Here is a 24,600-nt window from a genome sequence, read left to right on the forward strand (position 1 = left end):
CGTCTGAGCTGAGTCTGCGCAAACATAATCACGTGACGGATCAGGAAATTGGTTCGCGAATTCCGCAACCATTTTAATCTTCGACAGTTCGTTTTTCTTTTCGCCATCAAATCACAACATCCTCAACTGGTCAATCGTGTGCTTCGTTCAACAAATAATAGATGTATAAAAAGATACTTATTTGGATGTCTTTTTGTTTAAGAAATAAAAACGCCACCTTCTCTTTTCGTGTACCGCTACTAGCTCGCACTAACCCAAGATGGCTGCTTCCTGTGCTGCACTCTCCATGTCCAAAATAATCCAACCTTTTCGGGCTGGATTTGCTGGCAACACTTTGAAAGTAAGACGATCAACGCTTCTAATATGCCCCGAACGTCTGTGCTTGAATTATATGCAAAACTTGTTTGATTATCTTTATCGTGACACAAGGTCAAATGAGTATAAACTAGTAGTAGAATAGTAGAATACACATTATTCCCCTCCAGTCAAACGCTGACGGATTTTTATTTTAATTGTGATCCTTCAGGTATTTGGAACAACCGTCACAACTCACAGGAATAAGACGGTGCTGACTGTGAGTGACTTAACTTGGCGTGTCAGTGTGAATACACGTGGGGGTTTCTTGCCCCTAATAAGGTCGTTCATGAAAATGTCATGCCAATAGAGAATTGTGTGTAAATCTGTTTTAACTTTAACTTTACACGGCCTGAAATAGTTCTTATTCATCATAATTTGGGTTTGTTTTTCTAACGTTTGATCTGCTTTCCATGCTGCCTGTCTGCATCCAAAGGGAGATAACATTGTAAGTATGTGACATGGCAACACGACAATGCATCACATTACACACTAATAATTTAAAGGTCATCATGATATTGAGAACTTATTGGCACTTGTAAAAAATTGAAATACAATGATTAAACACGAAAAATCAGATGTTTTTTTTACACATCGTCTTTTATTTTTATTTTAACTACAAATCATGTCTCTTCGACACAAATCATGTCTCTTCGACACAATGTTCATAAGAGACCACAAGAAGTCACAATTGGTTGCATCGATTTTGTTACAGCCTCCTCCAGCAAAGTATGGCGGCAGACATACTGTCACTCTCATCCCTGGAGATGGAATCGGTCCAGAGCTGTTTAGTCACGTCAGGGAAGTGTTCAGGTTGGTATAAACAAACAGCAACAAATCCAGTTGAGCTTTTGTTTCACCCGGTGTAATGTCTGTAGGTTCAGCTGTGTACCCGTGGACTTCGAGGTGGTACAAGTCAATTCTGCCTTGGAGACTGAAGATGACATCAATAACGCCATCACTGCCATTCGCCGTAATGGAGTAGCCCTCAAAGGTGAGTAATTTTCTCTGTCATCCTCAGTTGTCATTTTATTAAATGTTGTTTGTATTTTCAAGTGATTTCTCATTAAAGTCACTAGTTTTATGAACACATGAAATGACCCAAATGCACACCAAATTATCCATCCATCCATCCATCCATCATCTACCGCTTATCCGGGGCCGGGTCGCGGGGGCAACAGCTTTAGGAGGGAAGCCCAGACTTCCCTCTCCCTAGCTACTTCTTCCAGCTCTCCCCGGGGGATCCCGAGTCGTTCCCAGGCAAGCTGGGTGACATAGTCTCTCCAGCGTGTCCTTGGTCTTCCTCGGGGTCTCCTCCCGGTGGGACATGACCGGAACACCTCACCGGGGAGGCGCTCAGGAGGCATCCGAATCAGATGCCCAAGCCACCTCATCTGGCTCCTCTCGATGTGGAGGAGAAGCGGCTCGACTCTGAGCCCCTCCCGGATGACTGAGCTTCTCACCTTATCTCTAGCGGAGAGCCCGGACACCCTGCGGAGAAAACTCATTTCAGCCGCTTGTATCCGGGATCTCGTTCTTTCGGTCACAACCCATAGCTCGTGACCATAGGTGAGGGTTGGGACGTAGATCGACCGGTAAATTGAGAGCTTCGCCCTTTGGCTCAGCTCCTTCTTCACCACGACAGACCGATACAACGTCCGCATCACAGCAGACGCTGCACCGATCCGCCTGTCGATCTCCCGCTCCCTCCTACCCCCACTCGTGAACAAGACCCCAAGATACTTGAACTCCTCCACTTGGGGTAAGATCTCCTCCCCGACCCGGAGGGGGCACTCCACCCTTTTCCGACTGAGGACCATGGTTTCAGATTTGGAGGTGCTGATTTTCATCCCAACCGCTTCACACTCGGCTGCGAAACGCTCCAGTGAGAGTTGGAGAGCCCCGTTTGAAGGAGCCAACAGCACCACATCATCTGCAAAAAGCAGGGATGTAATACTGAGGCCCCCAAAACGGACCCCCTCAACGCTTCGGCTGCGCCTAGAAATTCTGTCCATAAAGGTTATGAACAGAATCGGCGACAAAGGGCAGCCTTGGCGCAGTCCTACCCCCACTGGAAACTATTCCGACTTACTGCCGGCAATGCGAACCAAACTCTGACATCGTTGGTATAGTGACCGAACAGCCCGTATCAGGGGGTTCGGTACCCCATACCCACGAAGCACCCCCCACAGAACTCCCCGAGGGACACGGTCAAACGCCTTCTCCAAGTCCACAAAACACATGTAGACTGGTTGGGCGAATTCCCACATACCCTCAAGGACCCTGCTAAGGGTGTAGAGCTGGTCCACTGTTCCACGGCCGGGACGAAAACCACACTGCTCCTCCTCAATCTGAGGCTCGACTTCCTGACGGACCCTCCTCTCCAGCACCCCTGAATAGACCTTACCAGGGAGGCTGAGGAGTGTGATCCCTCTGTAGTTGGAACACACCCTCCGGTCCCCCTTTTTAAAAAGAGGGACTACCACCCCGGTCTGCCAATCCAGAGGCACTCTCCCTATTGACCACGCGATGTTGCAGAGGCGTGTCAACCAGGACAGCCCCACAACATCCAGAGCCTTGAGGAACTCCGGGCGGATCTCATCCACCCCTGGGGCCTTGCCACCGAGGAGCTTTTTAACCACATCTGTGACTTCAACCACAGAGATAGGAGAGCCCACCTCAGAGTCCCCAGGCTCTGCTTCCTCCAAGGAAGGCGTGTTGGTGGAGTTGAGGAGGTCTTCGAAGTACTCTGCCCACCGGTTCACAACGTCCCGAGTCGAAGTCAGCAGCGCCCCATCCCCACTGTACACAGTGTTAGTGGTGCACTGCTTCCCCCTCCTGAGACGTCGGATGGTGGACCAGAATTTCCTCGAAGCCGTCCGGAAGTCGGCTTCCATGGCCTCACCGAACTCTTCCCACGCTCGGGTTTTTGCCTCGGCGACCACCGAAGCCGCGGTCCGCTTGGCCAGTCGATACCCGTCAGCTGCCTCTGGGGTCCCACAGGCCATAAAGGCTCGATAGGACTCCTTCTTCAGCTTGACGGCATCCCTTACTGCTGGTGTCCACCAGCGAGTACGGGGATTGCCGCCACGACAGGCACCAACCACCTTACGGCCACAACTCAGATTGGCATCCTCAACAATAGAGGCACGGAACATGGTCCACTCGGACTCAATGTCCCCCGTCTCCCCCGGAACATGGGAAAAGCTCTGTCGGAGGTGGGAGTTGAAACTCCTTCTGACAGGGGATTCCGCCAGACGCTCCCAACAAACCCTCACTATACGTTTGGGTCTGCCAGGACGGACCGGCATCTTCCCCCACCATCGGAGCCTACTCACCACCAGGTGGTGATCAGTTGACAGCTCCGCCCCTCTCTTCACCCGAGTGTCCAGAACATGCGGCCGCAAATCCGATGATACAACTACAAAGTCGATCATCGAACTGCGGCCTAGGGTGTCCTGGTGCCAAGTGCACATATGGACACCCTTATGTTTGAACAAGGTGTTCGTTATGGACAATCCGTGACGAGCACAGAAGTCCAATAACAAAACACCACTCGGGTTTTGATCGGGGGGGCCGTTCCTCCCAATCACGCCCCTCCAGGTATCACTGTCATTGCCCACGTGAGCATTGAAGTCCCCCAGCAGAACAATGGAGTCCCCAGCAGGAGTACTCTCCAGCACACCCTCCAAGGACTCCAAAAAGGGTGGGTATGCTGAGCTGCTGTTTGGTGCATATGCACAAACAACAGTCAGGACCCGTCCACCCACCCGAAGGCGGAGGGAGGCAACCCTCTCGTCTACCGGTGTGAACCCCAATGTACAGGCACTGAGCCGGGGGGCAATGAGTATGCCCACACCTGCTCTGCGCTTCTCACCGTGAGCAACTCCAGAGTGGAAGAGAGTCCAACCCCTCTCGAGAGAACTGGTTGTGTGTGGAGGCAAGTCCGACTATATCCAGTCGGAAATTCTCTGCCTCACACACCAGCTCGGGCTCCTTCCCTGCCAGAGAGGTGACATTCCATGTCCCAAGAGCTAGCTTCTGCAGCCGAGGATCGGACCGCCAGGGTCCCCGCCTTTGGCTGCCGCCCAGCTCACATTGCACCCGACCCCTTTGGCCCCTCTCATGGGTGGTGAGCTCATGGGAAGGGTGACCCACGTTGCCTCTTCGGGCTGGGCCCGGCCGGGCCCCATGGGTGTAAGCCCGGCCACCAGGCGCCTGCCAACGAGCCCCACCTCCAGGCCTGGCTCCAGAGGGGGGCCCCGGTGACCCGCGTCCGGGCAAGGGAAACCTAGATCCATTTATTTTTATCATCATTGGGGTCTTTTGAGCCGTGCTTTTTCTGGCCCCTCACCTAGAACCTGTTTGCCATGGGTGACCCTGCCAGGGGCATAAAGCCCCAGACAACTTAGCTTCTAGGATCATTGGGACACACAAACCCCTCCACCACGGTAAGGTGACGACTCACGGAGGGGCACACCAAATTAATCAGTTAATAAACAGTAGTAGAGAAAATGTGGTTTTTGTAATACACATTAATGTAGAATAACATTTTATCCAATTATTCGATCAACCGATGGAATAATCTTTTCTAACAAGATTTGATTGCGACAGCCCTATATTGTAGCCTCCATGAGAAAAGATTATCATAATAATAATAATAATTAAATGATGTGAAGGAAAATTGTAAATAGTACTGCGATTTATCCATTTTGTGTTCATATTGCATTTAATTGAAAGATGTTTGTTGTTTTTTTCTCCTTTCTACATACGGTACATTCTTGCTGCTGGAGGCTGTAAATTTCCCCAGTGTGGGACGAATAAAGGATATCTTACTTAAAAGACCTCTGCCTAGCCTTTAACATTCATTGAAATAAACACTTGGTCATAGCTGTTTTTTCATTGTGTATTATTAAGGTTGTTGTGAGTTTAGGGGATTTTTATTGAATGGGTGTCATTGAGATGGATAATACACAAGAATTTGGCAAAATACTTCAAAAAGTGTTCCAGATATAAGGGGGGGGGGGGGGTTCCTTGATATACAGGTGATCCCGAATTTTGAGATTTTCAAAATACATGCTGTTGTTCTGTCAATTGTTTGCGTGGATATGCGAATAAAATTTTGAGATACTGAGTGCTGTTTGGTGGCAGTGAACTCAACGGACTTCACAACAAGCATCAGCTTGACAGATCTTCTTCAAAAAAAGTCTTCAATCTGCCTTCATTGCCACTCGCAGTTGACTTTTACTCTCAACCTAAACATACCAAAAGAAAAACAAAGGTCAATTCTGTTGCGCATTTAAAACACCCACATAGCTTTGCCTTTGGAATGTCCACTTAACTGAATGCTAACAAACAATGCAAAGTGGCACAGGCAGGCTAACGAATAGCATTCACATATGAACACAAATGGTGGAGCAACGCATGTAGATAGATAATATAACAAATCAATGGTTTTAATTGAGTTTAATGTCGTCTATGTCGTTAATTCTTTCGACAGGTAACATAGAAACCAAACACACCATGCCCCCTTCTGTCAAATCCAGGAATAATCTTCTTCGGTAAGTTTTAATTATTTGTTTTATGTAGTTCTAGTTGTTTAATCCTTTCTGTTATGTTTCAACAGTACAAGCTTGGACCTGTATGCCAATGTGATGCATTGCCAGTCCCTCCCTGGCGTCCAGACTCGCCACAAGAACATTGACATCATGATCATCCGGGAGAACACCGAGGGAGAGTACAGCAGTCTGGAGCATGAGGTTGGTGGGACCAACGTTTCTCACCAAAAAATAAAAACAAATGCCGCCGCAAATCATGCATCAAATGACCTGCAGAGCAAGCACGGACCAAACAAGCGAGCGAAAGGACTTTTCTGGTGTGAAAACACCCTCTCGGTCCCTGGCACAGATTGTAGTTTTTACAAACAAATATTTGGACCCCTTAAGTCAAATTGGATAATTTCCCACCCCCACGCTAATGTGCCGCAAATCCTTAACCATCATCAGTCAAGCCTTCTTAATGGCTCAATGTGCCCCGTGGCCTTTTTTAGAGTGTGCCCGGTGTTGTGGAGTCTCTTAAGATAATCACCAGGAACAATTCCCTCCGAATTGCGGAATACGCCTTCCGGCTGGCCAGAGAGAAGGGCCGACGAAGCGTCACGGCTGTCCACAAGGCTAACATCATGTGAGTTGCAGGAGCCTCTCTTCCCCTGCGTCATATTGTGTGGCTAATTGTTCGGTGCCAACAGGAAACTGGGCGACGGCTTGTTCTTGCAGTGTTGCAGAGAGGTGGCATCGGGGTACCCCGACATCACATTCGATAGCATGATTGTGGACAACACCACCATGCAGGTGAGAACATGTATAGAGGGTAATGTTTGCCCTCGGGCTGCGTAGTATAACCTTCAATTAAAATGTCAATTTTCAAATCAGATGTCTTGATTTCAATCACCCCCCACATTCTTTTATGAAAAAGCAAATGACAATGAATTGTCCAAATTTTGTTTTCCCAACATTAACTTGCATAAACTTCCACGGAAATAATTATCGATTCGTCAACATTTGGGGCATTCTTGGGAGAAATACACCCCTAAGCCTTTGGTAACACATTCCTAAAATGAGCAGTGAAGCCTCATAGCCCGGCGGGTCCAGAAGTCTGGAATTACTTGCAAGCGTACTACCTCAGAACCGTGAGGCGGATGTTCTACCCACTAGTTCTGCCACGTCCCTAGCCAGAAACTTAAAATCATGAATAAAATCTATCAGTGAAAATAATCACTTTATTTGAGAAGGCATTTTTTTTACACACATTCCAATGTAGCACAATAAAAGCATGCGAAACAAACAAACGTACACACACATTCCCACACACACTTTGTTAGTTGTCTAACATTAGGTATATATGTGCAGAAAGGAAGGCATCCCTCTGTGAGTCGTCACCTTACCATGGTGGAGGGGTTTGTGTGTCCCAATGATCCTAGGAGCTAAGTTGTCTGGGGCTTTGTGCCCCTGGCAGGGTCACCCATGGCAAACAGGTTCTAGGTGAGGGGCCAGACAAAGCACGGCTCAAAGACCCCTGATGATGATTACAATAAATGGATCTAAGTTTCCCTTGCCCGGACACGGGTCACCGAGGCCCCCCTCTGGAGCCAGGCCTGGAGGTGGGGCTCGTTGGCAAGCGCCTGGTGGCCGGGCCTACACCCATGGGGACAGCCTGAAGAGGCAAAGTGGGTCGCCCTTCCCATGGGCTCACCACCCATGAGAGGGGCCAAAGGGTTCGGGTGCAATGTGAGCTGGGCGGCAGCCAAAGGCGGGGACCCTGGCGGTCCGATCCTCGGCTGCAGAAGCTAGCTCTTGGGACATGGAATGTCACCTCTCTGGCAGGGAAGGAGCCCGAGCTGGTGTGTGAGGCAAAGAATTTCCGACTGGATATAGTCGGACTTGCCTCCACTCACAGCCTGGGTTCTGGTACCAGTTCTCTCGAGAGGGGTTGGACTCTCTTCCACTCTGGAGTTGCTCACGGTGAAAGGCGCAGAGCAGGTATGGGCACACTCATTGCCCCCCGGCTCAGTGCCTGTACATTGGGGTTCACACCGGTAGAAGAGAGGGTTGCCACGCTCCGCCTTCGGGTGGGTGGACGGGTCCTGACTGTTGTTTGTGCATATGCACCAAACAGCAGCTCAGCATACCCACCCTTTTTGGAGTCCTTGGAGGGTGTGCTGGAGAGTACTCCTGCTGGGGACTCCCTTGTTCTACTGGGGGACTTCAATGCTCACGTGGGCAATGACAGTGAGACCTGGAGGGGCGTGATTGGGAGGAACGGCCTCCCCGATCAGAACTCGAGTGGTGTTTTGTTATTGGACTTCTGTGCTCGTCACGGACTGTCCATAACGAACACCTTGTTCAAACATAAGGGTGTCCACATGTGCACTTGGCACCAGGAGACCCTAGGCCGCAATTCGATGATCGACTTTGTAGTTGTATCATCGGATTTGCGGCCGCTTGTTCTGGACACTCGGGTGAAGAGGGGGCGGAGCTGTCAACTGATCACCACCTGGTGGTGAGTAGGCTCCGATGGTGGGGGAAGATGCCGGTCTGTCCTGGCAGACCGAAACGTATTGTGAGGGTTTGTTGGGAGCGTCTGGCGGAATCCCCTGTCAGAAGGAGTTTCAACTCCCACCTCCAACAGAGCTTTTCCCATGTTCCGGGGGAGGCGGGGGACATTGAGCCCGAGTGGACCATGTTCCGTGCCTCTATTGTTGAAGCGGCCAATCCGAGTTTTGGCCGTAAGGTGGTTGGTACCTGTCGTGGCGGCAACCCCCGTACTCGCTGGTGGACACCAGCAGTAGGGGATGCCGTCAAGCTGAAGAAGGTGTCCTATCGAGCCTTTATGGCCTGTGGGACGCCAGAGGCAGCTGACGGTTATCGACTGGCCACGCGGAACGCAGCTTTGGTGGTCGCCGAGGCAAAAACCAGAGCGTGGGAAGAGTTCGGTGAGGCCATGGAAGCCGACTTCCGGACGGCTTCGAGGAAATTCTGGTCCACCATCCGACGTCTCAGGAGGGGGAAGCAGTGCACCACTAACACTGTGTACAGTGGGGATGGGGTGCTGCTGACTTCGACTCGGGATGTTGTGAACCCGTAGGCAGAGTACTTTGAAGACCTCCTCAACTCCACCAACACGCCTTCCTTGGAGGAAGCAGAGCCTGGGGACTCTGAGGTGGGCTCTCCTATCTCTGTGGTTGAAGTCACCAATGTGGTTAAAAAGCTCCTCGGTGGCAAGGCCCCAGGGGTGGATGAGATCCGTCCGGAGTTCCTCAAGGCTCTGGATGTTGTGGGGCTGTCCTGGTTGACACGCCTCTGCAACATTGCATGGTCAACAGGGAGAGTAGTTCCTCTTTTTAAAATGGGGGACCGGAGGGTGTGTTCCAACTACAGAGGGATCACACTCCTCAGCCTCCCTGGTAAGGTCTAGTCAGGGGTGCTGGAGAGGAGGGTCCGTCAGGAAGTCAAGCCTCAGATTGAGGAGGAGCAGTGTGGTTTTCATCCCGGCCGTGGAACAGTGGACCAGCTCTACACCCTTAGCAGGGTCCTCGAGGGTATGTGGGAATTCGCCCAACCAGTCTACATGTGTTTTGTGGACTTGGAGAAGGCGTTTGACCGTGTCCCTCGGGGAGTTCTGTGGGGGGTGCTTTGTGGGTATGGGGTACCAAACACCCTGATACGGGCTGTTCGGTCACTATACCACCGACGTCAGAGTTTGGTTCGCATTGCCGGCAGTAAGTCGGAATAGTTTCCAGTGGGGGTAGGACTCCGCGGAGGCTCCCCATTCTCGCCGATTCTGTTCATAACCTTTATGGACAGAATTTCTAGGCGCAGCCGAAGCGTTGAGGGGGTCCGTTTTGGGGGCCTCAGTATTGCATCCCTGCTTTTTGCAGATGATGTGGTGCTGTTGGCTCCTTCAAACAGGGCTCTCCAACTCTCACTGGAGCGTTTTGCAGCCGAGTGTGAAGCGGTTGGGATGAGGATCTACACCTCCAAATCTGAAACCATGGTCCTCAGTCGGAAAAGGGTGGAGTGCCCCCTCCGGGTCGGGGAGGAGATCTTGCCCCAAGTGGAGGAGTTCAAGTATCTTGGGGTCTTGTTCACGAGTGGGGGCAGGAGGGAGCGGGAGATCGACGGGCGGATCGGTGCAGCGTCTGCTGTGATACGGACGTTGTATCGGTCTGTCGTGGTGAAGAAGGAGCTGAGCCAAAGGGCGAAGCTCTCAATTTACCGGTCGATCTACGTCCCAACCCTCATCTATGGTCACGAGCTATGGGTCGTGACCGAAAGAACGAGATCCCGGATACAAGCGGCCGAAATTAGTTCTCTCCCTTAGAGATAAGGTGAGAAGCTCGGTCATCCGGGAGGGGCTCAGAGTCGAGCCGCTTCTCCTCCACATCGAGAGGAGCCAGATGAGGTGGCTTGGGCATCAGATTCGGATGCCTCCTGAGCGCCTCCCTTGTGAGGTGTTCCGGGCATGTCCCACCGGGAGGAGACCCCGAGGAAGACCCAGGACACGCTGGAGAGACTATGTCACCCAGCTTGCCATGGGAACGTCTCGGGATCCCCCTGGGAGAGCTGGAAGAAGCAGCTAGGGAGAGGGAAGTCTGGGCTTCCCTGCTAAAGCTGTTGCCCCGCGACCCGGCCCTGGATAAGCGGTAGATGATGGATGGATGGATGGATGGATGGAAGGCAGGCAAATTCAGCGATTTGCTGTAAGAAAACAAATGTAAATTATGTCCAGGTAATATTCATAATTAGGATAATTTAAAATGGACTAACTTAATAAAATGCTTTAAATCAGCGGTCCCCAACCTTTTTGCCCCACAGAACGGTTTAATCTCAGACAATATTTTCAGGGACCGGCCTCTAAGGTATGGCGGATAGATACAACACAATAATATGATATTGTGGTATTTTCTAAACATAATAACGAACATAAACACGAATCATGACACGAGGAACGTCGTATTTGGCCGACCGCTGGTTTAAATAAAAGTTACGTTGAAAGATTAGCATTAATAAGAGAACAACAAAGGAGAAACATTGAAAAGGTTCAGGAAACTAATAGACTAAATAAGAATAAGAGGTAACGGTATCGAAAAAACTATTGAATAAATGCTATCGAAAGCCGGGCTAAAAAAGTAACTTTCTTTAAAAATATCAACACCTGCAGCTGCTCGCAGATCTTCAGGAAGCGTGTGGAGTACACTTAAAAAAAAAAAAAAGGATGCCGCACTGTGATGTTTTGCTCTCAGTTTAACGACTAATAACAGACTAACACATGGTGAAATAAGAACTCTGGATGGCCCATTAGTTCAAATCAAAACTGATGGCCAAAGCCCATGAAAAATGATTTTTAAAAAATCAACAAGTGACCCAGGCCCGTGTGTGTGTGTGTGTGTGTGTCCAGCTGGTGTCCAAGCCTCAGCAGTTTGATGTGATGGTGATGCCCAACCTTTACGGCAATGTGGTGAGCAACGTGTGCGCCGGCCTGGTGGGAGGGCCCGGCCTCGTGCCCGGAGCCAATTACGGCCGTGACTACGCCGTTTTTGAAACGGTGCGAGGACTCTTCTGTTGCACGAGGATGGAAATTGCAACAGTTGTGTTTGTAAGATGAGCTGATGATGATTTTTTTTTCCCCCCAGGCCACGAGGAACACTGGCAAGAGTATCGCAAACAAGAACATTGCAAACCCCACAGCCCTGTTGCTTGCCAGTTGCATGATGCTTGACCATCTTAAGTATGTCTCTGCGCTTTCTGCCTCCATCTGCCATGCGACTCTTTTAACTTGATTTTTCTTCCTTTGTGGGTGCCTCCAGGCTGTATGATTACGCAACTCTGATCCGGAATGCGGTACTCACAACCATGAATGAAACCCAGGTGAGTCCTGCTTTCTGCGGCCTTTCTTGCCATTCACCGTGTTGCCCTTTTAATGCAATGTTTTTGTCTTTTTGGGTCACCGTTCAGTTGCACACAGCAGACATTGGAGGGCAGGGCACCACATCAGAAGTGGTTCAGTCCATCATGCGAATCATCCAGAGCAAAGGACAACGCACAGCTGAGATGTAAATATCAAACACGTAACTGACGGCCCTCACATGTGCACACATCGTCATTTGTATTTTAGACCTCAGAACAGTAATTTTTCCCAATGTGTGTTTCTGATGATGCTTATTCCCGTGTTAACTGATATCGGCCCATTCCCAGTCACATTACTGTTGCCTACTGTTCTCCCATTGATCTTTTGCTAAGCCAAACCCTGGAAACACTCGCTGGCTAAGCACGGTTTGACTCATTCCTGGCGGCACTCAAATTCAGTGAGATGCACTTTTCAAGGCTAGGGTTTAATCCGACTCTTTCCAAAGCTATTATGGTTAAGCAATGGCCTTGAGGCATCTGCACAAGTCCCAAGTCATATCCTGAGATGCTGAAAGGAATATCAAAATGAAATGCAAACGCTAGCTAAAGCTTTGTGGTTGTCAAGAATCAGAAGACACAACCCTAGCTGTTCCAAGACAAGCAATTTACTTGTACTTTTCGGGAAGATTGTTATCTTCTGTTGTAGGTTCACTCACAAGAAAAGCATTACAATATTTTCTAGCCTCGTGAAGCCACGTTGTTTATGGAGCTACGGTTGTCAACTTTCAGTTGACCATGCTGTGCAATGAATGACTTCCTGCTGTGCTGTAATTATGATACAAAAGGCCACCGTAATCTACAAGTTGTCTGAAAAGTAACCACAATATTATGTTACAAACTGTTTTGTATGTTGACAGCATATCAACCAAACAACTCAATTTGAATGTATACTGTGCACCGCGACATTACAAGCTTTTTGTCTTTAGCGAATGTGGACTTTTATTTTGCATGGTTGCACTCTATAACATACATATCAATAAAGATTCGTTTTTGGCGGGGAGATTTTTGTGGAAGTGTATTTACAAAAGCTTCTTCAATATGATCAAAACAAAGCGTATGCAGTCTTTGTAGGCCAGGGGGCCATATAAGGAATGCTGTGTTCTTTAACCAGGACTACCAATTGGTTTCGCGATCAAGAGCTGTGTAGTACCGTATTAGCCTGAGTATAAGACGGGCCTGATTATAAGAAGGCCCCCTCTTCTTCAAGACTCAAGTTTGGAAAAAAAAAACTTTCTGAACACCAAATTATTTTTTATACAGAAAATAGTCTGAAACAAATGATTCTAACAATATATTTGAGAGAAAAAGCATGTTATTTTGCCTCATTCAAATCTAAATCTCTGAATATTTAAATATGTAGACTAAAGTGCAATCACATTCGTAAATGAATGGCTTCTGGTTTTTGAAATGTAAATTACATCATAACTTCTCCTTAGTTGCCTGTTAACCTGGCCGATCTTCGACCCACTTTTCTCCAGATTGTCACTACATTTCTCAATTTTCTGTTCTCTCTTCTATTATTTTCTTGTTTTTTCTTTCTTACCGCTATTTTTTTTTAATTTTCTTCGTGCTACCGCTGTTTTTATTTTTATTCTTCGTGACAGGGGTTCACTTTGGCCTGGGGAGTCAAGTTCAGCATTCGCTTCAATGATATCTAGCGTCGTAAATGGGCATAATGTCTAGACCCCGAATATAAGACGACCCCGTCCCTTTTTCAGTCTTACCTCAATGCAAAAAAACACCGCCTTCTATTCGGGTCAATACGGTATTTTTCATTAATTTATGCCCCCCCCCCCAATAATTTTAAAATAATTGTTTTTATTTAATTTATCAGATTAAATAATTGGCTAGTCGAATTATTGTGAATAGAAATAAAATATTGGGACAATATGGTAAATAATTTGGCATGTACATACCTGTATAACCAACATTTATTGAATTAAATCATTGGCAAACGAATTATAAAAAATTGAAATGAAAATGGATGACCTGTTTTACATACACATTTGCGGGGGCGGGGGGGGGGGGGTTACTTGATTTACAAAAGAGCTGGTGGTCGGCCCATCCGTCCATTTTAATTAAACAACACCTTGCCGGTCCTGTTTTCAAACAAGTTGGCTTTTGTAACTGTCTGTAATTCCATTTTGTCACTAGGGGGCAGACGCGCGCGCAGACTGTGCAACCTGAAACAATGACTGGATCTGTGTGCGTGTCTTAGGCGACTGCAAATGCAAGCCCCTCTGGCAAAGAGCTTGTTAAAACATAAATGTGACATTTCTGCTTCTCATAATTGGGTTACAATGAATAACGGGCTCAGAATGCGAACCAAATATGACTACATCTGGCATTCTCGTTGATCTCCATTTCAATTGGATTCAAGAACTTAACCATCGTCACAAGGTAAAATCCAAAACATTTCCTATGTAGTTTGCCCAATCTGACCTTTCCCTCACTTGGAGATGACAGGATTTGTGTTGAATTTGTTGCATGACCATGCTTCTAACTCGAAACATCTCAAATCATCGTTGCCCTTCGAAATGAATGCAAATGCATGAATTCATTTCAGCCTCATCACAAAAAAATATAGAATATAGAGTTTTACTTCATAAAACAGACAGCTAAATAGAATGTAAAGAATTCGACAGTGCCATATTTATTTCTTCTGGTGTGTGAGCCTTGACCAATAATACTGACATGGAGAAGATCAGAAGTTATTTCTCAGTAGGCAGCAGTAATATATCTTGTTCTTCAGAGAGGATTCTTCTCATTTCAGACGAGAATAATGCAGAGCTTTTTGCTTTTTTCGCAAGAGCTTCCCCACACATTATCCTCTTCCTTTCAAGTCATCAGCACGCACCCTGGCGGCCCTGTCACTCATCGCTTCACATTTTCTCTTCCCCTTTGCTCGTCTCAACTTTTCATTGCGTGCTGGCAAATATTACTGCCTCTGTAGTCTCGCTGTTTAAAACATAGTTGAAAGTCTCCAGCTTTTTCACTACGTCAGCCAGTCCTTCTGTACGCTTCCATTGCAACGAAAGTGGCCATCTCCTGATCTATGGGTGCATTCGGAAAATTATTTCGGAATGCTCTCTGCTCCAGTCCGACCGTTCGGAAACTCTGAGCATTTTTCGAAAGTGCCGTTGGGTTATTCAGAGTGCCACAAAAACAGAAGTGCTGGAGTGAACAGATGGAAGCAGTTCAAGCATGTGATGCTGATAGATTTATAACCTAAAATGTTGTTCAACTTTGTCGGTTGTGTCCTGGAGGACCCATTGCAGATTCCTCCTCATATAGCCTGTGTGGACCACAAAAAAGTGTGGCAATTTTGGTCAGGCCCAGCATAGAAGAAGAGCAGAGCAACATTGACCAGGAAAGTGTGCTCTGAAGCAGCCTTTGCTCAGGATCCGTCTCCATGGTTACAAAGGCCAGATTTGAAGGCGGGATTCAAAGGCTGCATGAATTCAAACCGCGGCGTGCGGTCAAGGTGGGCCAGAAGTTACATCACATGGTCAACAAATGTTGGCCTTTGGAGGATGCAGCCAACGCATTTGGACAGAGCCATAGGATGTGCTTGAAGCCTGGTTTGCCTCTAAATTCCTTGTTGCTGCTGCTGCAGCAACGTAGTAGAAGTAACGGCAGCAGCAGAAGAATGGCTTCAAGACAGCAAGCTTGAGGTAAACAAATTCCAATTGTATTTCCCAATTGCCTTTCTAATGCTCGAATCGTGTGGGCATAAGTATCTTGAAAACTGCATGATGTTTGTCCAACAAAAAAAAAAAAACATTTTTTTTTATATATACCGGTACATACAGTATATATATTTACATCGTCTTGAAGAATTGATGGTTAATTGATGCCCCTCAAGGTCATTGGCAAAAGAGTCAAGGCTGACCGGAATTGTTCTCGGCTTGCTCCCAAAACATTTGTCATCTGGAATTTTACCTGGGATGAAGACTACTGCTTTGGACGCTAGTGTTATCCCCCACACCCCCTCATGTGTTCTCAATTGGGATGGCCAAGGCTGTCTCTACGGCAATGTGATGATATGCTTGGCATGCCAGCCGGGGACACTCTGACACATGGCGCTTTTCCATGAGCCCCCAAACATCCCCGCACCACACCACACCTCTATGCCTGGCACTACACGGCCCCCTCTGCTTTTCCTACAACAGACGCAGCATGTCTAAACACTTCAAAAGTGACGAGTCTCGGCCACTGTTGTTGGAGCGATTCAAAATATGAATTGCCGTTGCATGACTTGGCGACGATGCAAAGTACAGCCCATCAAATTCACAGAAGCTTTCACATTGTCGAAAAATCGATTTCTGTTTTTAAGACAACTAGCGTCCAAAGCAGTAGTCTTCATCCCAGGCAAGCCTACTGGACACGTCACAAACCAGCATACAACCGGCTAGCAACGAGACCCGACAAAATGCCACCCAAACAGAAGCAAGACACAAAGCAGGAAGAGGATTCCCTGACCCTCACTCAAGTAAATGAATTACTCCAGCAACAAAAAGAACTTTTTACGGCGCTCTTGCAACAACAACAGGAACATTTCAAAGGATTTGTCAAGATGATAATAGACTCAACAAACTCACGACTTGACACTTTTACCAGGGAAGTCCAAGAAATAAAAACCAGCATCAACTTTACCCAAAAAGAGGTAGACGACATTAAAAAAAATCTAATCTGTCAAACTGGCCATTCCAAAGACATGCAAACGGAATTCTACAAAGTATGTGACGGCATGCTTGTATTAACGGACAAGGTGGACTACTTGGAAGGACATTCAAGAAGAAACAACTTAGTAATTGATGGAATTGAGGAAAAACCGGGAGAAACGCGAACTGAAACAGAGGAAAAAGTTCAAAAAATCCTTAAGGAGAAACTGCTGATGAAGGGGCAAATTGAGGTGGAGAGAGCTCACCGCACAGGAAGACAAGACCCTGGAAGACCTCGACCAAGGCCAGTTGTGGTGAAATTTCTAAGATACAATGACAGATCAAGGATCCTACAAAAAGCAAAATATTTAAAAGGCTCCAACATCTACATTAACGAAGACTTTACAGATGCCGTACGACAAAAAAGAAAAGAGCTCCTCCCAAAATTAAAAGCTGCACGTGACAGAGGGGAAACTGCCTACTTAAGACATAACAAACTTATTGTCCACCCCCGCACCAGTACTCCAACACAACAGGCTCGAGTTCAACACCATCAAGCAGCATACTGAGAACTTTTCACCACCCGACAATAAAAACTCTGACCCTACTGAAGCAGGAAATTCACATACCAAAAAACATGGACTTCGAATCCTTTGATGACCCTTCCAACCCTTTGATGACCTCCAACCCTACTGACCACAAGACGTTTGACCCTGAGAACAACTTGGACCCGGACAATAACTTTTTCAAGACCGACCGACCGCGAGGCAGCCAGCGACGACCGACCGTGAGGGAGCCAGTGATGACCGCGAGGAAGCCAGCGACGACTGCAGGGAAGCCAGCGACCGTGAGGAAGCCTGGAGACAACCAGCCTGCGACCACCGTGAGGGAGCCAACGACGACCGCAAGGGAGCCAGTGACCGCGAGGGAGCCGGGAGACGGTGAGCCCGAGGCAGCCGGGAGACAACCAGCCAGCGCGTGTGAGAGAGCCGGGAGGCAGCCAGCCGGCGAGCGTGAGGGAGTCGGCGACGACCGCAAGGGAGCCAGTGACCACGAGGGACCCAGTGATGACGGCGAGAGAGCGAGCGACGACAGCGAGGGAACCAACGACGGCCGTGAGGGAGCCATCGACGACCGTGTGGGAGCGGGAAATTCACATCCCAAAAACATGAACTTCCAACCCTTTGAAGATATTGACTATAAGCCATTCGATCCCGAGAACAATTTGGACCCAGACAATAATCTCTTCAACAACAAACAAAGGGTAACAAACTCTGACTATTACCTGGATGAACAATTCAACACCAATATAAAATTGGAAAATGCACTTTCGGTAATACACTTAAACAGTAGAAGTCTCTATAAAAACTTCACAAAAATTAAAGAATACCTGACTAAATTCAGTAAATTTAAAATAATTGCCATATCAGAAACTTGGCTTGATGAAGATAAAACAACTGAAATGGAAATAGAAGGTTATGAAATGTTTGCAACTAATAGAGAAAACAAAAAAGGAGGGGGGTTGCAATATATGTAGACAAAGCACTTAAATGCAGTAAAATCGAGAGATTGACAAACACAATAGAAAACCTAATGGAATGTCTAACCATTGAAATACACAATAAAAAGGCATCAAATATCATCATAAGTTGCATCTATAGGACACCAGGAACATGTATTGACACATTCAATAAAAAACTAACAGATATGCTCAGTTACTACAACGATAAGAAAACACGAATAATATGTGGTGACTTTAACATTGACTTATTAAACCCAAATAGACACAAAAAAACAACTGACTTCATAAATACTATGTACAGCAACAGCTTTTTCCCAGTAATCCTGAAACCTAGCAGAATAACAGTTGACACGGCCACATTAATAGATAACATATTTATAAATAAGATTGATCATAAAATGGAAAGTGGACTTCTCATTAATGACATAAGTGACCACCTGCCTGTTTTTGCAGTTTTTCATAATTATTTCGATAGAAAAGCTAAATCAACAACTCGTATAACAGAAATAAGACTAAGAACCCAACGTTCCATCGATGGCTTTAAGCAAGACCTAGAAAAACAAAACTGGACTGAGGTCTACTCAAACGAAGACCCAAATACAGCGTTTTAAGTATTTCAATCTACCATAATCTCCTTATATGATAAACATTTTCCATTAACTAAAGTCTCCAAAAAGTATAAAGACCCAATTAAGCCATGAATAACGAAAGGCATAGAAAACGCATGTAAAAAGAAAAACAATTTATATAAATTGTTTTTAAAATTCAGAACTGAAGAAGCAGAAAAAAAATATAAGACCTATAAAAATAAACTAGTAAATATTATAAGAACCAGTAAAAGAGATCATTATCATGCACTATTAGAGCAGAATAAAGGTAAAAGGTAAAAATACTTAACCAAGTAATCAGAAATAGTCCTTAAAAAATGGATTATCCAGAGTATTTTATCAAAGGCAAAAACACTATTTTGGAAAAAACTGCAGAAATAGCAACTGAATTTAATGAGTATTTTGTCAACATCGGCAGTAACCTAGCAAAACAAATTCCTGATCCAACAGACCTGTTTGAAGTAGATATATGCATAGAAAAAAACTCCTCCACGATGTTCCTTACTGCAGTAAAACAAGAAGAAGTATCAAATATTATAAAAACTTGTAAAAATAAAAAGTCAACTGATTGCTTTAATATTGATATGACAATAATCAAGCAGATTATAGAATATGTAGTGCGACCTTTCACGCACATATGCAACCTGTCATTCAAAGCTGGTATCTTTCCATCAAAAATGAAAATTGCTAAAGTTATTCCAATCTATAAAAGTGGAGAAAAACATCTGTTTACAAATTATAGACCAATATCACTACTACCACAATTTTCAAAAATATTAGAAAAACTATTTTCTCGCAGACTTGATAGTTTTATACAAAAGCATGCGCTGTTAAGTGAAAATCAATATGGCCTCAGGGAAAAACGGACCACCTCAATGGCAGTTATGGAGTTTGTGGAAGCAATAGCCACTAATATAGACAACAAAAAATTTACTGTTGGGGTTTTCCTATATCTAAAAAAAGCTTTTGACACAATAGATCACAGTATACTATTGAAAAAACTAGAAAGATATGGCATTAGAGGTGTAGCTTCTAAATGGATAAAAAGTTATTTAGAAAACAGATATCAGTACGTGCAACTCAACAATAAAAAAAACGAATCAACTGAAAATCACTCACGGAGTTCCTCAGGGGTCAGTGCTTGGTCCAAAACTATTCATCTTATATATAAATGATATCTGCAAGGTCTCCAAACTATTTAAATGTGTCCTATTTGCTGATGATACAACTTTTTACTGTTCTGGAATAAATCTGAAACAGCTCCTGACAACCGTAGAAAACGAATTAAACAAATTAAAAAACTGGTTCGACAGAAATAAATTGTCACTTAACCTGAAAAAATCGAAGTCAATTGTTTTTGGCACAAGACCAATCAAACACCAAGCTAAAATTATGGTAAACTCAATTGAAATAGAAAGAGCGTATGAAACCAAGTTTCTCGGATTAGTAATAGACTCAAAACTATGTTGGAAACCACATATCGATAACGTAAAAAGAAAAATAGCCAAAACCGTAGGGATCCTCTACAAAACCAAGGAAGTGCTAAATAAGAGATCCCTGTACACATTATACACTTCATTATTATTACCATACATGACCTACTGTGTGGAAATATGGGGAAATGCCTGCAAAACAAACACACTCCCTATTCTCAAACTACAAAAAAAAGCAATTCGAATTATTAATATATCAAAATATACGGAACCCACAAATCCACTATTTATCAAATTAAATACGATGAAATTTTATGACCTGGTCGACTTTAAAATCGCCCAATTAATGTACAAAGCACACAATAACCTGCTCTGCCAAAACATTCAGAAGTTTTTTGAAATTCGAGAAAGCAACTATGAATTAAGAGGTACCAACTTATTCTAAAAACTCAAAACAAGAACAAACATCAAGCAAAGAAGTGGATCTAGCAAAGGTGTTAATCTGTGGAATAATCTCGAAACGGACCTGAAAATGAGTAAATCGCTTGCTGATTTCAAAAACAAATTTAAAAAAAATAGTACAAACAACCTACATCAATCAGAGTTAAAATGATAAATTCTAAACATTAAATATAATTATAAATCAGAGCTAAGTTGATAAATAGAGAAAGGTATTGAAATATCCATTATGAATACAAGAGAAAATTGACAAGAGTGCCAGGGTGAGGATGTATATAATCCCGATACAAACCAAAAGTTGTGAAAATATCACGGTTAAGGGTAAAGTATGAGCCTTAATGGAGACTTCTTCTTACTTTTTCTTTTCTGATTGATATAAAAATGATTTAGTAGATATAAACACATAACGGGGTAGGACTAGATAAGTTTTTTTACTTCATTCTTACTCCCTTGAACATAATAACTGTGTTGAATGAAGACTGATTTCTTTCTTTTTACTTTTTTATCTACCTTATTTTCTGTCAAATTATTACTGTATATGTTTTATGTTCAATAAACAAACAAACAAGACAGCCAAACATACCGGTACACATTTTGTGTCTTACAACAATCTGGAACCATGTTTACAATTCAGGGATGAAATTAGGATTTTGTGAGCAGCATGCAAAACTCGTGGCCCAATCTCATTATTGGGGTGCTTCTCAAGCCTATAAATTCAACACATTCATTTTCACTTTACATGAACTCGAAGTCAATCTCAAGTTTTCTGTCTTCTGAGCGAGCCATCTGCACTTCTGCCCAACTCTTGCCAAACAAAGTGTCACTGCGTTTGGGGATTAGATCTTAAAATAAATGCTTCCATTGTCTCACTTGTTTTCTGTGCTCTGGCCTCCGTTAACTTCTGGTGGTTATTCTTCTTTTGTGAAATGAGGTCCAGTGGGTTGCCCTGACTGTTCGCGTAACAGGGTGACGACTCCAAAGAAAATAAATAAATATAGAGCAACCTTTAACAATTTAACTCAAAATTGTTCGGCTTGTGTGCAGCGCGTGTTCTTCTGGAGTGACCGAGTGGTCAATGTATCTTTGAGCGTGAAGCAGGTGGCTGCTAAAATGTACTTTAACTTGGAAGGAGCGATGCTTACACTGTCTGGATTTGTGAATCCAAAAGACATCAATCACATTTGATTGGTAACTCATGTTATTTTTTTCCGACTTGTATTTCGATCAGCCCCACCCCGCCCCCGATTTCCTTCCACTGATTCCCTCTCATTCCACCTTTTTTTTAATCCAACTTTTGGATTGGACTTTGCCATTGTACTGCTGTGCCTGATGTTGTGGTTTTTGAGTTTAACGTACGGTGATGCTGAACTTGGGTGGACCGATGGCCCAGTGGTTAGCGCATCGACCTCACAGTGCAGTGCAGTACAATTCCAGCTCCTCCCTCCCTGTGTGGAGTTTGCATGTTGTCCCCATGGTTGTTCGTCTCTATGTGCCCTGCAATTGGCTGGCAACCGGTTCAGGGTGTCCCCCGTCTACTGCCCGGAGACAGCTGGGATTCGCTCCAGCACGTCAGGCGAGTCCTGTGAGTATAATGCGGATCAGAGAATGGATGGATGATGCGGAGCTTTTTTTTCCTATCGGGCGTCCTATCCGTTACCCTGCAGTACACGAAGAGAACCCTAAGCAGACAATTGTCGTCAATCAAGCGGCATTTCTGATCTGCCTCTACCACTGCAAGCAGTCAGCCAACTCCATTTGCCCTTAATGGGGCAAACCACACATGCACACACCTACTCAGACGCATCCCAGCTCAGCATATACAGAGATCGCCTATACGTCAGCGGTGTGCTATTCGCTGTTGGGCTGCTCGTATTTGGGGCTTTCCAGCTGTGACGAGCCTAATCCGAGATAACTAATGACTCCAAATGTTGTGGAAAACAGATGAAGTGGACGAGCAAAACATTGAAACAGAGAGCGTGTGAATGAAGGTGGTTTTGGGATATGGGGGTTTAGTGGGCCGACTGTGGAAGTAGATGGAAAAATATCCATCTTGGACGTGTGGGAGTGCAAAGAGCAACTGTTGAGTTCTATCTTTATCACCTCATAGTTCATAATAGAGCGTTTGACTCCTTGCTAGTTGGATCCACAAGGAAGAGAAAGCCGAGTCATCATTACTAGAGACGCTGCACGAATGCGCCGATTGATATCCGGCTCCGATTATGCCTCACTCCTGACAAGACCCCAAGATACTTGAACTCCGATACTTGGGGCAGGATCTCATTACTGACCAGAGGAGGGCACCCTTTTCTGAACAGCATGATCTCAGATTTGGAGGCGTTTTCAGGCCAACCGCCTTACGCCCAGCTGCAAACTGCCTCAGTGAGAATTAGAGATCGCAGCTTGATGAAGCCAACGGTACCGCATCATCTGCAAAAAGCAGAGATGCAATACAAACGGCACCAAACCCAATGCCTTTAACACATAGGTTGCGGAACAAAATTCTGTCCGTAAAAGTTAAGCCTGCTTCACGTGGCAAGATTTAAAAACTGTCGGCAAACATTCTTCAGAGAGGTCAAAACCAATCTGAATACCACACACTGCCGGAAAGCCTAATGCAATTATCTTTGGAGCCATCGTGATAGTGTCCTTATTCACAACCCATTCCAATACAGAGATTGTAACACTGGAATTCAAATAATTACTTTCAGAAGATGGTAATAGCAATTTAGAAGTCGCTATGAAGAGTAAATTTAACTTTAAACCGAGGGCAACTTTGCCAAAAACACCTATGGAAAGGTGCACCCAAAGTTAATTTGTAGCTATTCTTGAACCATTTGGAATATCAGCATAGTTTTAAGTCTCTTTTTGAAATATTCAAAATGTTATTATTATGAATATTTGTCCCATACAGTAAGAATCTGTGTAAGTGCTCCTGTTACTGAACTATGGATTTTCGAAAAGAGAATCGAATCTTATGTTCGTCTACTTTCTTTTCACAATATCTCCCTTGAAAATGGATTTAGAATGTTGATTAGGACTTGAAAACACTACAGGATCAAAGTTTAAGTCTCCCCAAGCTTCGGTTCAAATTTGACAATTGTAACATGTAGGGTACCATTCAAATCTCCAGAAACTCAGCTTCTAAAAGATGTATAACATGTTCACACATTTGTTTTGACAAATGACAGAGGGCCCTTGGTGGGGCCCTCCTAACTTTAAGGGGTTTTTAATGAAAGAGTTGTGCAATCATTTCACAACGTCTTAAAAAGTAATTTCATTATTTACTATATCCTTAAAACCTTCCTTTCATTTTCCAAACATTTTACCTAACAGTGCAGTTGTTCCTCTCCGTGAGCCGTCACCTTACCGTGGTGGAGGGGTTTGTGTGTCCCAATGATCCTAGGAGCTAAGTTGTCTGGGGCTTTATGCCCCTGGCAGGGTCACCCATGGCAAACAGGTTCTAGGTGAGGGGCCAGACAAAGCACGGCTCAAAGACCCCTGATGATGATTACAATAAATGGATCTAAGTTTCCCTTGCCCGGACACGGGTCACCGAGGCCCCCCTCTGGAGCCAGGCCTGGAGGTGGGGCTCGTTGGCGAGCGCCTGGTGGCCGGGCCTACACCCATGGGGCCCGGCCGGGCTCAGCCCGAAGAGGCAACGTGGGTCCCCCTTCTCATGGTCTCACCACCCGTGGGAGGGGTCAAAGGGGTCGGGTGCAATGCGAGCTGGGCGGCAGCCAAAGGCGGGGACCCTGGCGGTCCGATCCTCGGCTACAGAAGCTAGCTCTTGGGACATGGAATGTCACCTCTCTGGCAGGGAAGGAGCCTGAACTGGTGTGTGAGGCAGAAAAGTTCCGACTGGATATAGTCGGACTTGGCTCCACACACAGCCTAGGTTCTGGTACCAGTCCTCTCGAGAGGGGTTGGACTCTCTTTCACTCTGGAGTTGCTCACGGTGAGAGGCGCAGAGCAGGTGTGGGCATACTCATTGCCCCCCGGCTCAGTGCCTGTACATTGGGGTTCACACCGGTAGACGAGAGGGTTGCCTCCCTCCGCCTGCGGGTGGGGGGACGGGTCCTGACTGTTGTTTGTGCA

The 24,600-nt window shown here is 45.6% G+C and overlaps 1 protein-coding gene and 1 long non-coding RNA gene across 4 annotated transcripts; one reads left to right on the forward strand and one right to left on the reverse strand.

Moving 5' to 3' along the window:
- The first annotated feature begins 27 nt into the window (after positions 1 to 27).
- Positions 28 to 12,819, forward strand: idh3g (isocitrate dehydrogenase (NAD(+)) 3 non-catalytic subunit gamma). Of its 3 annotated transcripts, none has more exons than XM_052058452.1 (13): positions 28 to 163; positions 244 to 340; positions 527 to 802; positions 1,070 to 1,167; positions 1,233 to 1,348; positions 5,855 to 5,915; positions 5,981 to 6,113; positions 6,404 to 6,537; positions 6,602 to 6,704; positions 11,311 to 11,457; positions 11,546 to 11,640; positions 11,720 to 11,780; positions 11,868 to 12,819. In XM_052058452.1, the coding sequence occupies exons 6-13, from the start codon at positions 5,878 to 5,880 to the stop codon at positions 11,967 to 11,969; spliced, it is 813 nt and encodes a 270-aa protein (XP_051914412.1). In that variant the 5' UTR covers positions 28 to 163; positions 244 to 340; positions 527 to 802; positions 1,070 to 1,167; positions 1,233 to 1,348; positions 5,855 to 5,877; the 3' UTR covers positions 11,970 to 12,819. The 3 variants fall into 3 exon arrangements, with proteins under 3 accessions (XP_051914412.1, XP_051914411.1, XP_051914410.1); XM_052058451.1 differs by having other exon boundaries at positions 45 to 340; positions 11,868 to 11,965; positions 12,549 to 12,819; XM_052058450.1 differs by having other exon boundaries at positions 47 to 340.
- A 2-nt stretch (positions 12,820 to 12,821) lies between these two features.
- Positions 12,822 to 14,031, reverse strand: LOC127596221 (uncharacterized). The gene is made up of 2 exons (XR_007961418.1): positions 13,907 to 14,031; positions 12,822 to 13,016 (listed from the first exon to the last, which is right to left on the reverse strand). It is a non-coding gene; the product is annotated as an uncharacterized LOC127596221 (long non-coding RNA).
- Positions 14,032 to 24,600: the final 10,569 nt, after the last annotated feature.

Source organism: Hippocampus zosterae, chromosome 2 (assembly GCF_025434085.1).
Source record: "Hippocampus zosterae strain Florida chromosome 2, ASM2543408v3, whole genome shotgun sequence".
Taxonomy (NCBI): Eukaryota; Metazoa; Chordata; class Actinopteri; order Syngnathiformes; family Syngnathidae; genus Hippocampus; species Hippocampus zosterae.